The sequence below is a fragment of the Channa argus genome, chromosome 15 (genome assembly GCF_033026475.1).
Source record: "Channa argus isolate prfri chromosome 15, Channa argus male v1.0, whole genome shotgun sequence".
NCBI classification, from domain to species: Eukaryota; Metazoa; Chordata; class Actinopteri; order Anabantiformes; family Channidae; genus Channa; species Channa argus.
The window spans coordinates 6,451,076-6,466,764 of NC_090211.1; the positions used below are offsets into that span (position 1 = coordinate 6,451,076).

At 40.0% G+C, this 15,689-nt stretch overlaps 2 protein-coding genes across 4 annotated transcripts in view; one reads left to right on the forward strand and one right to left on the reverse strand.

Moving 5' to 3' along the window:
* Window positions 1–3,352: 3,352 nt before the first annotated feature.
* On the forward strand, window positions 3,353–11,469 carry LOC137100071 (uncharacterized). 3 transcript variants are annotated; one of them, XM_067477690.1, is made up of 3 exons: window positions 3,353–3,866; window positions 8,556–8,663; window positions 9,173–11,469. In XM_067477690.1, the coding sequence occupies exon 3, from the start codon at window positions 9,192–9,194 to the stop codon at window positions 10,641–10,643; it is 1,452 nt and encodes a 483-aa protein (XP_067333791.1). In that variant the 5' UTR covers window positions 3,353–3,866; window positions 8,556–8,663; window positions 9,173–9,191; the 3' UTR covers window positions 10,644–11,469. The 3 variants fall into 3 exon arrangements, with proteins under 3 accessions (XP_067333791.1, XP_067333792.1, XP_067333790.1); XM_067477691.1 differs by lacking the exon at window positions 8,556–8,663 and having other exon boundaries at window positions 3,353–3,618; XM_067477689.1 differs by lacking the exon at window positions 8,556–8,663 and having other exon boundaries at window positions 3,355–3,866.
* Window positions 11,470–11,975: 506 nt separating this feature from the next.
* Window positions 11,976–15,689, reverse strand: part of ppfia3 (PTPRF interacting protein alpha 3) — a 28,584-nt gene continuing 24,870 nt past the window's right edge. The window contains exons 29-31 of the mRNA XM_067477687.1: window positions 15,440–15,602; window positions 14,847–14,908; window positions 11,976–14,554 (exon numbers count right to left, since the gene is read on the reverse strand). Coding sequence (XP_067333788.1) covers window positions 14,856–14,908; window positions 15,440–15,602 — 216 coding nt within the window. The 3' untranslated portion in view covers window positions 11,976–14,554; window positions 14,847–14,855. The remainder of the gene's footprint in view (window positions 14,555–14,846; window positions 14,909–15,439; window positions 15,603–15,689) is intronic.

Genomic DNA, 15,689 nt, shown 5'->3' on the forward strand with positions numbered 1-15,689 from the left:
ATGTCTAACTTGGTGGCTCAATTGTGGACAGACAGACTGCTAGCCTCACCCTGACAGCCAAGCACAGCCATTTGCAATAATTGCCATAATAGCTACCTTCCAATTATGCTCAGATCCGAGTTTCAAATAAATAAGGATGTCCAGAACATAAGCAATAAATTGGTGTCTGATGTCCGAAGGTAGTAAAAGAAACATCTGGAAACTTCAAAACCCTGTAGCATGTTTTTGACCGACTGAAGATGTCAGGATTCAGAAAGGTGAATAAACACAATAATTATAATAAATAATTATATTGAAACTGATATGAGATACCAGAGTATGAATGTGCCAATGGTGTTATTTGTCTGCCATATGTTGTGAATTAAAAAGCTTATTGTGCCTTAACAATTTAAAGAACATTTTAATGTGACATGTTAGTGAGACAGTAAGAAGGAAAACTCGTTCTGGAAATTAATGTCTTAAATAAACCTCCATTTCTCTTCAGTGGTGAAACAGTTGCACTTATTGCTGTTTGTCTAAATGTATGTGGGTGTGTAAAAATTACGGACATAGACAGGGAGAGAGCAAGAGGGCAAGCGACCAAGACAATGACATTTGTCCTTCCCTGTCCAATCATCATATTTATTTGAATGTCGTTCTTGTCCACAACTTTCTCTCTGTCTGTCTCTCATTCTAACTCTCACTGATGCACCCCGAGGCGGAAATATCTAAGTGCATGCAAGGCAAGTTCAGACAAAGAAGAAGATAGAGAGAATTGTGGGAGGGTTGCAAGGATTTCCAGTGACTGACACTAAATGCCAAGACGGAGGAATGCTGCAAGGGAGACACCAGGGAGTGTGTGTATTTGAGTTGGGCAAGTTAACTGTAAAGAGGATCTGATGGATTCCCCGAAATCTAATCTTAGTGCTGCTACTGTATGGTCGCTATGGTTAAGAAAAACAGAAAGAATTGAGAAAGCCAGTGTTTATGTGTGTGTGAGATTATGTGTGTTTGTCCAATCAGTCATTGAGTTCGCTCCATTCCATCTCAGGGTACTGACAGTGTTAAATGTCTCTGTTCCTGAGTAAAGACTGCACTTTAGTCTGCTCCTCTATACAGAAGTGACCCGTTTTAGCGGCTTGGAGATTGAAAAACCTCTTTTCATGATCCCCCTTCTCTTTCTGTTTCTCCTCTCTGGTCACTATCTCTCCCATCCCCAAACCCTTTCATGAGCAGTCTCTCAGGGGCAGGGTTGTAACACAACCCTCCCCTCTTTTGTCTCCATTCTTTTTCTTATCCTTTCATCTTTTTAAACATTCAGGGGGAAAGGGGTTTGGTGAGATGGAAAACCACTACTTGGTAAAGGAAAGAAAGAGATAGCATGTGAGAGAGCAAGCCAGAGAGTGAGGGGGAGGCAGAGTCTACCACCTCTGCTCATCCGCCAATTCATGGCTCTCCTTTTCAACAAGGCCTTTCAAGGTGGGGAGGCTCAGTAGACGTGCTGTTCTCGTAGGTCAATAGCAGTGGACCCTTAGTCTTGTGTGTATATGGGCGACTTATCTCCTCCGAAGACCCACTGAACTGTCTGTCGGCATGTTTGTGTCTCCACTGTGTCTCCCGGTCTTTCGCCGACTTTCCCCCAAAGACCTGAGAATGGACAGAGCAGCCAGTCACCAGCTCCTGTTTCCAATTTTAAAGGAGTCTTAAACGCCTTCACTCACCCAATCTACTGACACACAAAAATTGTTTTATGTTTTGACTTTTGATAAAACCAAATAACACTGTAGCAATTAACCTTGAACATTTATCAAGTTTTCATATAACAAATAGCTCCGCCCACGCAGAGCAAGTTTAAACAAGGCATATGGAACAAATAGTACACATGGTTGCACAATGATGTAAATTTGTTAATATAATAGCATTATGTTTTGGCTCTAGATACGCATCAGAAACATGCAAAACAATAGACAATTGTAGGAAACATGCCAGATTATTTCCATTAAATTAAAAATAGTAGTAGTATGACTTGGTATATGTATTAATAATTCTGTTTCTTTGCTAAAGCATCACTAAATATTTTTAAACGAAATTATGAAAAAACACAACATCTAAAATGAGCTAGAATCTAAGACACTAATGCGGAGGCTTAGTGCTTTATACATCACATAAACAGTTGTATTTCAGCTGTCATATTAGATTCTAGAAAATTAGTGGACAATGAATGTTTATGAAGATAATTTGTATTGGTGTGCAACAGTTATCAGGTATTTTAGTTCTGGGGGGTGGGGACAAGTCTTGAATAAAAGATATAGAATCCAAATTAAAAAAGTTAATCAGTTGTTATTTTTTAACAGTGTGTCCGAGTACGCATGTCTTTCTCACGTATTTTCATTCCTGTTCACATATTGAAATTTTAATCTGTTATGTGACAGATGTATATTTTTGTTTTTTAATCCAATTTGTAGGTGCCAAAAAATCTTAGTTGGGATATAGTGACCTGTGGCCATAAAGTGTGAAAGTGGATCAAATGAGCTCCAAATAATCCTGTCCCGTGCCTTTGAGCAAAACCTGCCAGATAGCGAGGATGTGAGCACGCAGCAAAATATCTGGCACAAGCAAACAGGAAGCAATCTGAAAGCAGATTCGGATTTGGCATCAAATGTTGAGGTTACATTCTCAGGTCTGATTGTGCCAAATGTGATTATGTTGCATCTGCACACAGACGCGGACCCTGACAAATTATATCATCCAGGTTCACTCCAGCTTTTACGCTAATAATTTACACAGTTACAAACACATAGTAAACTTACATTAGTGGACCCCTGCCAACAACACGCTGCTGGTAAATTATGAAATTGATTTCTTGTGAAGCGTGGGGCGGGGATGATGAGAAGGGGGGTGGGGGTTCTGTAAGGTAAAAAAAATATCTAAGTCACGCACATGTTTGTCAAGTCTGACAGCTGAAAGTAACAAATGTATTTAACAAGTCAATGCGACTTTTCGGCAAATCTGCGCACTGTACTGTGGATAACTGTTTTTCGCACTGTGTTTCGCATTATAGAAACGCGCCTTAGTTAGTGAGTTGCTCTCACAGATGTAACTCGTTTAATTTTGTACACGTCTTTTCAATACACGAACCTCGTGAGGGGCAAAAAAAAAAACGTCTTGTCTCTGCGCTTCCCCAAAGATATGGGAGTCTTTGGTCGTGTGGTCACGCTGGCGGTAGCTAACGAGAACTCCCGCCGGAATTAGCCCTTTCTGGCTGTAAAATAAAAGCACCAGTGTTTGTCAACTGTTTTCTCGGAAATATCAGTTGTTCGATGGGAGGTTTTATTTTGAAACTCTGGACCACAAGTTGTGTCTCTAACTCACGGACATTTAACTGCTTGTCCGACTTTACGCGTTTCAGGCGGAGTTCAGATCCTAAAACATTTGGCCAACTTCTTCACCTCTCCACTTCTTCCTTCACATATTTGAACTCAGACACACTGTTCCTGGCTCGCCTTGGTGGAGTAACAACTGGTGGAATATCTGCTATTTTAAGGCATATTTTCATCTGTGATTCTCTCGTGACAGACACATTACATACTGCGTTTTTTCCATAGGAGAAGCGCTCCCAGGACAGCACAGAGTTTTCTGGTTTGTAACTACTTTACTTTTCCATTTTTTTTTCCCTCATCGGATTTTTTTTTTTTTGGGGGGGGGGGGTCATGCGATGTCACGCACTATTAAAAGAAGAAAGAAATGGTTGTGATTAGTTTAGTGGTTACCATGCGAAAGGGTTTTTTGAGTTTATTTTTTAAAACCAGTTGAGCAACTGGCGGCAGGACTCTATAATCAATGTGGTGTCAGCTGGAAGGACGCGGGGTCCGGATCTCACCTAAACGGTAGGCTATGACTCTAAATCCTACACGTAGGCTCAAACTGTCCGTTTTAAATAACTATAATTACCATGCATTAGTTATTATACAGAGATATTTATTAACGTATCACATTATACAATCACCAGCATGGCTGGCTTGGAATAAACAGTAAATAGTTTATCATTAAGCTCACACTTATAATTGCATATTTTTCTGTCCATGTCTATTTAACTGTATATATGTGTATTTAATTTGATGTATTTTTAAATTCCGTTTAGCAACTTTTTTTGCCTGTCCTTTGAACAAGACATTTGGACCAGTCTCAATCCTACAGTATTGTACATCTTATTTTCTTTGGCAGCTGGGCTGCAGTTGTAGCCCATCTGACATTTTTGTTTTCGTTGGCAGTCAGTCAGGTGAAGCGAGAGCTACCAAGTCACAATCCAAACCCGCAGGTAGATGGCACAGGTTGTATTTAATACCATGATATCTTAATTCGACATTGTTAACAGATCAGGAGCTGAATAGGCTCTGTGGGAGGTTTTCGGTGCAAGTGTAAGTAAAAAGAAAAACCCCTACCCATGTGGTTTTCTTTAGTATCAGAGCCAAACTCCCCTTGCAAAACATCAGCGTAACGTTGTGTCAGTTCTTCTTTCAATGCTGTTTTTTTTTTCTTTTTTTTTTTTGCACTGCTTAATGTACATTGCATCACCAAAGCTGTGTATTGTCAGCTTGTGTGTGTAAAAGAGAGTGATCTACAAATGATTTAAGGGAGATGTCACTGATAAATCAGCTCATACAGAGCCAAGGTTAGGGAGTAGGGGGCTGGATCTTGCAGGCTGAGCTTGGTATTTAACAATCACAGACCTGGAATTAATGGGCTGTTTGCACAGTGGGACGGCCAGGCATTGTAAATGAGCATATGTGAGGCCAAGGCATTTGCTGTACCCTTCCAGAGAGAGAAGAAAGAGAAAAATACATAGGGGGAAAGACTGGAAAAGCAAAGATTTAACTGCATCTATTTCCATATCACTTGACAATAACTCTTGTTGTTGCTGAATCTATAATGGTCACCTTATATGCAGTTCAGACATCTTAGTCTAACTGAACGTGTCATAAAACCTGCTGTAAAATGAGGTGTCCGGAGCAAATTGTTTTTAGGAAATCATCCTCCAATCAGTCAGCCTCTAGGCATCTTCCACTCTGTTGGTTTTCAGATTGCACAGCTTCAAAGAGGTACGATTAGGACCCCAGTCCAACCATTAATATCTCTCTGTCAGATGGAGTTGTCTGACATTAGCCACACAAGAGGGGAGTGCATTACTTTGTTAGCAGGCTAATAGCACAGTTGCCACTGCCAGGTGTCGAGCTGCTTTATGGCATCTGTTTCCTGGGGAGGGTCTCACAGCCAGAGGCCTTGTGTGCTATAATTCCTCTGATTCCCCCTTCACTCACACTGACACATCTGGATTAACCCCCTACTGTTCACACTTGGTGCACTCAAAACGTGAAGTGAGACCATTTTTGCAGGTGCCAGATTTAGTTAGGAAATAGTTCACTTATTGTTTTCTCTGTATATTACAGTTTGCCTTTTGTCTCTATAGTAGCAGCAAATCAGCAAGGTTTGTTTCATAGGTTTAATGCTCACTTAAAGTAGTAAAGTAGCTTTTGTCATTTTGAGCTCCAAAAATACTGTCATTTAAATAATTAATGAATTTACCAGTTAAAAAAATTTTGTCAATTGAGAGAATTGGCTGTTTTGCCTCTCCTCGGACACTTGGTTTTGGTGAATTGTTTGAATCATTTAATTAATTAAAGACATCCCATTGGAGTCTTAACAATTTAATATATCATCCATTAAACAAAATTGTTGCTTAGAGTGCTTTATAAAATGGAGAAATGAAAAAACAGTAAAAAAAGGAAATCACGTTTAATATGTAATAATTCTAAAATAACTAGAAACACTCATTAAAAATATTAATTAGAAGTATGGAGATGGTAGAAAATTTTATGTTTACAGACTAGTTAAAAGCAAAGTAAAATCTTTTTAATGCTGTCACTTAAAAATGTCATCTGATATCCTTTTGGTGATGTTGGTGTATTGCACCATTTTGAAGATGAGTTAGAAACTAGCTGCATCTTCAGGTTTCCTCTGACTGTATGTCTGACTCTGAACAACTGATGAACCCACAGTGAAGGTGTAGAAAACAATAAACTGCTATCTAGGTGTTCATATGCAGCCAAAAGAGCTGCACACTCAGTGATACACTGTAGCGCACAGATAGTTGGTGATGGTTTATTCTGCGTAGTTACGTTTTGTCTGTTTATTCATGCATTTTTGCTTGATGAGGTGGTTGGTTTCTGTCTGTTTGTTTTAGGCCCCGTCCTGCAGTTTCAGACTATTCTTCCTGTGCTCATTTGGAAACGTTCCAGACAGCAGAGATTAGGATTAGCATAAGTGTGAAGTGTTGAGTGGGGTTTTATTTACTAAGTGAGGTTTTAGAGAGACTTGGATTTTGTTTTGTGTGTGTGTGTGTGAGTGTGTGTGTGTCCACACTCCTTCTGTGAGGATTCAGAGTACTTGGGCCTGGTCCAGCAGGCAGAAGAACGTCGTGGTCCTTGTCTGGCCTTGCACGGAGCTCAAATGATGCGTGTCATTGTAGCAAATGGAGCATAGTGATGAAGTGCTGCCACTGCTGCTGCTGCTGCGAAACCACTGAGAGAGTCTGCTTGTCTGCCTTCTGTGTGGTGTCTGAGTGCTTTAAGAAAGCCCTAAAGAGCCATATGACAATCCCACAAATACCAGGACACACACTCGCATAAAAAAAATACTCAATTTTTTTGTAGATATTCACCATGTTCCTCCTGTCCACAGCTAGCATTTTAAATGATCTGCTCCTCCCCTTTATCTTTTGCAAACTGACTTCAATGTAGCTACACACACTTAGTTTTTGCCTTTAATTGCTGTTGGCTGACCTATCCAAGTTTGAGAGGTGTGTTAACAGCCAGGTTTATCATTTAATCTGCTTTCATCACACAAAACTCCTGGGTTTATAAGGCAGGCTCACTATGTGCATTGGAAGCCTGAGCAAACAGGAAGCTCAACAGGCTTTGATGTGATGTATCGTCAGTATGACAAGCGCCTGGGGTGACTGCATGAGTGATGTGTCGACCAAACCTTGTTGCTCCTCAGTTGCAATGTGGCCAGGGTGCGGCCCTGCTGAGTACAGGTCCTGTCACTGAAAGGATTTTCTTTTGTCACTCATTCACGTGTTCACACACATTCACTAATGGCCTCTGATGAAACTTCCACTCTCACACACCTGCCCAGACAAACAAAAACATGCCACAAGCAAACAAACACAGACACAGTCATGACATCCCCTCCTTCACACGCACTTACTCACTGCATGTGTGTTTTTTTTTTCCTCTTCGCTGCCTGAGGAAATTGCAAAGGAGACTCGCCAGTAAAGCTGCATCTCTGACATTCTGATCATTCCACCTATTTTAAGTCTTTCCAAGTGACCTTCTCCCTGCTTTCAAACAAATAACTAAACTGACATTCACCTCTGCTGAAAAGGTTTCTGATGATGCCATATGGACGGGTGACTGAAATAATTTTCCAGTTACTCACTGGATACCCTCACTTTGAAACTGAGTCATCACTCCCTGACTCATAAATTTTGTTTCATCCAAATGATGATGACAAACTAATACTCTTAAAAAGTTTTCAGCATGTGAGGAAATGTTTACATTTTGATTACACCAGGGAGTCTTTTATTTAGGTGTTGTAACACCTAAACACACCTTCGTGCTTTCACAAGTGAAAATTATGAGCAATTATGGAAAAAATTATGGCAAAAAAAAGTACAGCAATAAAATTATGTCAAAAATGTATATGTTACTATAGAGACTTGGTGTACCCACTTGACTTAACCACTTTTTTAGTTATAGTGTGTTCATCTAAAAAAATTTATATATTTATTACTTCATTATAGTTTTCATAAGACTATAATTCTGCAAATGGTAACTAGTAACTACAGATGTAAAAATGAATTTGTAGTAAATGTACAATTCGTATCTGAATTTGGGTGACATTGTTTGTAATCGTAAAATTAAAATACTCCAGTAAAGTAAAGGTTCCTTAAAATGTTACTTTAAAATGATTCATATAGCTAAATGTATTTGTTTATAATAGCATTACAGTTATTTTAATTCAAATTAATGTTTAATCAAGAGATTAATTTATCAATTCATCCAATTCATTTTGTGGTCCCTATAGACCATCAGAGAACAATGAAAAATGTCAATTTCACCCAGAAGGGATCTTTAGATGTTGGGTGACCACTAAGTCAGTGATAAGCAGGACATCCTTTCACGTGAAAAGCTAGAACTAAAAAAATATCGGTTTTAGTTGCTGGTTGGTTTTCAAGTACCTAAAGTTGCAGGTCTAAAATGCAACTAAAAATGTTGATGGTTGATGTTGCAACATATTGTACTGTCAGTGTCTTCTAATATTGCAAACCTGCTGCTCCAAGCCCTAAATTAATTATTAGAAAGCTCTCTTCAGCAGTATTCATATTATATTTAAGTTATCCTAATCCTTTAGTGTTTACCATTTGCACAAAGTTTAGATAATGCAGGTTATTGCAGGCTGGATGTTTACAGTACTGACAGTTGCACTGTAAGTAAAATGTTTCCAATCCATTGCAGGAGATTCAGGCACCACCTATCCAAAGAAAAACAAACTCACCAGAGACCAGGTGTTAACTGTACAATACCTGAGGTTTACCCTAGCAATACCAGCATGCTTTCTAATAAGTGAGTAATCACTTTGTTTTGGCAAGCTGACATAATACAAACCATATTTTTTCACCACAAATTTGAACACAAACCCAGATTCTTGGAACCTAAATAGAGAGAACAGGAGAACAAAAGACATGCCCTTAAAACCTGAAAGGCACAGCCTGTTTACTTATGCTTTAGTTAGATTTTTAGTCCTTCGGCTGTAAAGTTTCCAAAATGCGTACATTTAACAGGCGTCTGCATTTAAAGGTCAACCCTTCAGATGGCAGAATACACAGCATTTGTAGCTGAAATCTATCTTCATATATGAAAGAGTAGAGGGCGACCTTGCTGTACTTGGTCCTATTTTTCCACAAGTTCTGCCAAGATTTTAAAGCCATACCTCAGCAGTTAAAGCACCACGGTCATAAAGCTGCGAGCCACCAGTAAAACCTCTCGTTTACATTTAATTGTGGTACTTAGTTTAACTGCATAAACCACAATTTGCCGTGCATAAAATAACGTTCTCTTTTTCTCCTCACTAGCTGATACGTCCTGGGAGTGATGCACTGGCTTCCCCTGGTTGCCATGGTGATTGCCTCGGCCCTGCCCTTCCCTCACAACCCCATGTCCAAGATTGCTGCTGTGACGAAGCCTGGCTTTGACGACCGCAGAGAGCGCCATCATGACCAGGCAGCTCACCTCACTGCTCCCTCTTTGGACTACAACTTTTATGGAAATGCCTCACGAATGAATTACAACACAGCTGCTGCTCTTAGCCAACACACCAACAGACAAAACCTCCGGAACCATAAGGATTATGTGAAATCCTCCATACATGAAGAGACTTCCACGTTCAAAGTGGAAAATCAAGGAATCTACCAATCAAATAGCAACTCAGGCAACGATGACAAAAGCAGTGTCATTTTGGATGTTTCCAGAGAAGCAGGAACACTCAGAACCAAGGATATTTCTGAGGATAATTTTCTATCAAAGGACTACGCATCTGACAGCAGCAGCAGCAGGCATGACTTTAGGTTTGTGGATTTTTCTAGAAATGACAATCACCCGGACTCCATAGATAGACCATTGCAGGTTTCTGCTGTGGAAGCCCACAATGCTGTAAATCCTGCTACACTAAAGGCTCAAAGAGGACTAGAACCAACTGTACCCTCGGAGAAGCTAAGAGATGCAGCAACAATCAGGTTAGGGGGTCAACAGACACAGGGTGCTGGAAGAGATCTAGATGAGTTAACCTTGACACTGGAGGCAGGGTTGGGTCTGGGGACTGGTCTAGACAGCTTCCTAGAAGGAGGCGAGATGTTTCTGGATGCCCATCCACGAGTCCTGTTCTCACCTTCCCCATCACCTCCAGAACACCCTCCTTTGCTGCTCATGTTGGAGACGGGGATGCTGGAGGAGGATGCAGCTGCAGAGGATCAGGAGGACATGGATGGACACATCGAGGGTCATGGGGACCGGGCAATCGACAAGAGCATGGCAGATTCTTCCACATTTATTGGTGAGGGTGCCCGTCCAATTAAAAGGAATAAACGCTCGCACTTGAATGACAGACGGAGAGGGGAAAAGTCTGTATGTGAGTCTGAAAGTATTTGGGTTACTGACAAGAAGACCGCCATTGACTCCCACGGTCAGCAGGTCACCATCTTACAGGAAATCCAAACCCAGACAGGACCACTCAAACAGTACTTCTATGAGACTCGGTGCCGCCAGGCTGAGCAGCAAAGCAATTCCAGCAGGTCAAGAGTTTCAGGTGCAGCAGCAAAACCCCTGGGGACGGGCGTAGCTGGGGCCGGCTGCTTGGGCGTGGATAAAAAACAGTGGATGAGTGAGTGTAAAGCCAAGCAGTCGTACGTCCGAGCTCTCACCAAAGATACAAACAATAGAACCGGTTGGAGGTGGATCCGCATCGACTCGTCCTGTGTCTGTGTGCTGTTGTCCAGAGCAAATCAGACACCCGTCAGGGACTCTTTGACGAGGAAGGGGAGAGGCTGAGAGAGGTGGGGGCTGGGGGGTGGGGTGGGGGATGACAAGAAGTAGAACAAGAAGTAGAAAGTGACATAGAGCAGAGCAGCTGTGACATCTTTCTGTGTGCACTTTCACTTGCAGTTTTCCTTAACAAGAAGGAAGATATTACTGCCTTAATCCACAGTTTTTCTCTTTTCTTCTGTTCAAATTTCTCCCTCCACCACAATTTCAAATGACTTTTTTTACAAAACAAGAAGACCTCAATACTAGAGCTAAGGGACATTGTCACATAGCTTTTACTTTTAAAAAGTACTGTTTTGTATGATTGATCTTTCATTATCTAAGTTATTTTTGATTAGTATGTAAGCATGTGTATGTCTTTGATATTAATATATTTCTTTATATATGTGTACAATATGACACCAGTATACCTTTATGTACGAAGCTATGTATATCTGTGTGTATTTATAGAAGTCTTCATGGAGTGGTAGGTCTCTCCAGTGTCTGATGATAATTCCAGCCTCTGGTCCACTCAGGTTGTGAGAGGAAGGAGCGCCACCTACTGAGGCTCCATTTTACTGCTCCGCACTGTGTCTTTAGAGTTTGATTGGAAAAATGTATTTGATACACAATCTACTGCATAGGCGCAGTTTAGCACGATTTCATTCAGGCTGAAAACTCAGTAGTATTGTGGCAGGATACATCTCTGTCTGTGGAACTTGGTAAATGTGAGTCATGGATGTAAAACCAATTTGGTTTGTAAATTACATGATGCCTAACCAAGATAATTTTACCATCTGCTGGTTTGTTCAGTTTGCCTGCCAAATTTGGTAATAAAAAATCTTTTTACTTATTACTTTTGTACAAATTAAATGATGATTATGTAGCCTACTAATGCAGAAAATAATTCTCAAAGCACTATGAAAACGTATGAGTAGTAAATGTGTATTTTATAGCTATAATCTTCTTGTTGGGAACATTTTCTTCATAGACCATTGACACATCAAACTGCAGCTTTATAAGAAACTGAGAAACATGGAAGATGATCTGCTATTTAAATAAAAGTTGTAATGCTAACATCTAAATGATTCCATAACATTTAAAAGTCCTGAAATCTGAAGCTACAATCTATCTGGTAGATGTATTGTAGCTGGCAAATACTTGAAACACTACAATATTTGCCTCCTAAATGTAGAGTACATGTATAAATTGCTGGCAAGTGTCTGTAATATGTATTGTAATTAAAAACAGCACTTGGGGTAATACATGGCCATTTTACCACTACACATAGCTGACTATTTAAAGGAAGGGAAAGAATAAAACAAATCAATTGGGAGAAAGTCTGCGATGATCAGCAGATCCACATGGATTGCTTTATTTTTTTGTTTGTTTTTTACATCACCATTTTCATCATCATCATATTGTTTATTTTCCAGATGATATTTTCAATTTGTGTTACTATCACTTTAATCATGGAAATCTGTTAAATCAATGCACAATTTGTTCTCAAAATGTACACATACAGTTGCGTATTTGAATGACCATTGTCAATGATTCATATTTACTTTTAAAACTAGTTCAAATGAAGTCAAGAGGGAACGGAACATGTACATACAATTATCCAATACATACCTAAAGAAAATAGTTATCATAAAAAATAAAAAATACAACTGAAAAAAATACATACATCTTAAAAATTGATCCCCAGGCTCCCACCCCTGTAGGTTTATCATACAGATAATATATTTTTTTAACGACACTTCGTATCATCTTCACCACCAAAAAATTTTTTAGGTCATTGTCGTTTGTTTGACATGCATCGTAAACACAGAGGCTAAAGGTTTTGTTTCCTGGGCGTCCTCAGGCTTGGATCTCTCTTCCTGCCTCTCTCTGATCTCATCCCCCAGAGAGTTCTGGGTTTCTGTTATGGCTTGTGTGTGCAGTAAAATGACCGGCTTCTGTCCATCCTTTTTCTTGTCTTCTCTCCCTTTCATTCGCTCTCTGTTGACTCTCTGTTGCCTCTATGTCACCTCTCCAATCATCAGGATTACTCTAGACCCTGAGCTGATGATTACAAGTCATAAACCACATAAACACTGTGGAGGGCTAAAAAGGAATTTAGGTTTTAGTCTGGGTTTGAATACGTGATTTTGATGCATTTAAACTAAGGGCCACTTTCTAATAAGACAAACATTACGAAAGGTTTATAATAAGTTTTTATTAATAGCTTTGTGTATATTAAGTCTTTTTTTATGTGTTATAGGCCAAGTACATGTAGAACTGTAGAACTTTGGGGTTGCCAGGTTGTGAAATCTCCCTTTGGCTTGTGTAAATTCTACACAATAACTTATTAACTAGCTCTTTAAATCATTAAATGAAGAATGTTTAGACCAATATCTATTTATAACATCTTATTAATATCCATCACCGTAATACACAGGATATCGTATTAGCCTTAGTTATGACTTCTTAACTTTTCTCACCACAGAGCTAATGGCTTCTTAACAATTTTAGAGCCATGCTAGCAACTTTCTGAGGCTATAATGTGGGTGATATGCTGTGACAATGCTAACATGTTAACATTAGCAGGTTTATTGTTCACCACGTTAGTTCTGTGTTTTCTATTCTAATCACATAATACAGCTGGGGATGAAGGAAATGCTGTTAGTTTGAAAGGTGCTTGAAGTTGTAAGTCAAAGTATTGGCTCTAATGTTAATGCTATATGTCAAGGGGTCATCAAATCATCCTTTGGGGGCCATGAATGTGTGAAGCAATGACAATTCAATTAATATTTGTTGAGGTATTTCACACAAAAGCCCTTGCCATCTCTAGAGACATGCAACTAGCATTGCTAAAAAGTAGGGGGGAAAAAACGTTTTCAATGCTCCTTAAGTGAAATTTCTATCTAGATAAAAAGTAAAAATAGTGATGATAATAAAGTAATTTCACCAATAAATGGATAATTCACAACTTGCCAACCCTTGGTGCTTTGACAAAGCCAAAAATGATAAAGAACATTGTAAACCCCTTGTATAGAATGTTTTGGAAAAAAAACGTTCACTTTATGGACTTCCCGCCATCTAGATCATGAAATCATTGAACACAATGCCTCTGCGTCCTTGCTCCACCCTGTCCCATTCACTTCTTTGCCTTTGATCTGTATAATGAGCTCCCTTCATAAGAGATAACTCTGGGCATCGACTTTCAATGTGCTAAAGACAAACCATGAGGAGACATTGTGTTAGAAGTAAATCGTGGTCTGAAATCTGACGTGTTTTACTACACTGCTCCCACCAGTTGGGGACACAAAGACAGCTCTAACAGGACCAGACAAGCCAAGAATAGAGCTGCGATGCCTGACACTAGACACCGACCAACTCATAGCAGAAAGGAGAACACCAGTGCGATTTAGAGTGGTAACATGTTTACATCCATTTATCTAGTTCCCCCAATAATTTAAACATTTTAGACTCTCAGTCCTCTTGTTTTGTTTTGTTTTGTTGTTTGAAAATCCAAACATCACTGTAATATTAACTCCTGTCCCAGCCCTCAAAAGACAAACCTGTTTTTGAGCAGAAATTGTAAGGCGACATGTTTAGTTGTTTTTCTACTGCAAGAGAACAAATGGCAGCAAGTGTTTTCCTCTGAAGGTAGGAAAATAAGCCCTGATATTGCCATCTCTGCTGCCTGCATGCAGACGCAGACAGGAATGAATCCTGCACGACCTGCACAAACCTAACCAACACCATCATTTTTAAACTTCATCTGGTTGGAAAATACATTCATACATTCTTCATGTCATTTTCCACTTTATATCTTGCTTCTGTTATTGCAGAATGGTCAGACTGATAGATTTATTTTTAAGTTAAATGGTATTCATTGTATCTTTCTCCGTGGATGAGTGAGAGGGTCCTCTTGTCCCAATCCAATCAGCGCCCTGAGGAAAGAAACAGTATTATTCCCACGTCACTGCTTCTGTAGCCTTAATTCAACTCAGCCTAAATCCATGCTGACTGAACCCACCGGTTTAAGACCTTAGGGAAACCACTCAAATCCCAAGCTAATACCAATCCACTACAGCAAACAAATAGAAAAAACAAAGTTCAATGAAATCCGCCCCGCACATGTGCAAGCCATCAGAGACGCTTAAAGAAACAGTTTAGTCTCACCACACAATAAACCCCACATGGATAAAACACTACTAGATGGTTGAAATAATGTGTTCTCACCTCAGCCCCTCAACAGGAGTAAGTCCTCACTGAGGCAGATTCACCCCGGGCACCAGAGTTGGCTGTGGTGGAGACAATGACAAGATCATTATTGTAACTCCACTGTCTTAAACAGCACTGACCTTCTGAAGGCATCCCTATTAAGAAGTGGAATGAGGGATAATAGTCATCCTCTGTTCTTTAAAGCGCCTGTTTCTTGTTATTGCCAGTTTGTTTGCGGAAGGAAACAGAAAAATTCCACTGCCAAACTAATGGCAAAGTAGCATGAAAACAATCAACTGCTCAGTGCACTGCAGAGCAGCTTATATAAAGTGTATTTTATTATAGGTGAAGACAAATGTTTCTGTTCAAGGCTCATTTCCAAGAAATCAAGATGTAAACACAAGGCTCATTTTTTATTACAAGCTCTACAGAACAGTTGCATCTGATTGTAGTTTGCCACATAACCCTGCTACAGCACCTTTTGCTCAGATTCCTATCATGCTCTTCATGTGACTAACCCCTAAATTGAGATGTGCCCCAAGGGCTCAAAAGAGCTGAACAAATGCAAAGAAGGAGTGCTAAAGTGGCAGAGGTCACGGAGTCGTACTCACCATCACTCTGAACCTTTCTTAGGGTAACGGAGGGCGTGGAGATGGCTGAGGCACGAAAGTTAGCAGGCAGGGTCTCGGCGGAATCAGAGGTCACGCCCCGTAGGTCTTTCTCCCTAAACATCTTCCTCCAGGAGGGTGAGCGGGTGAACGTCTTAGTTCCGTCCTGACAGACAGGCACAACTTGTGAACGAATGGACAGCTGCCCAGGCAAACCATGACTTAAATCACACAAATCTGTGGTTTTTAGATT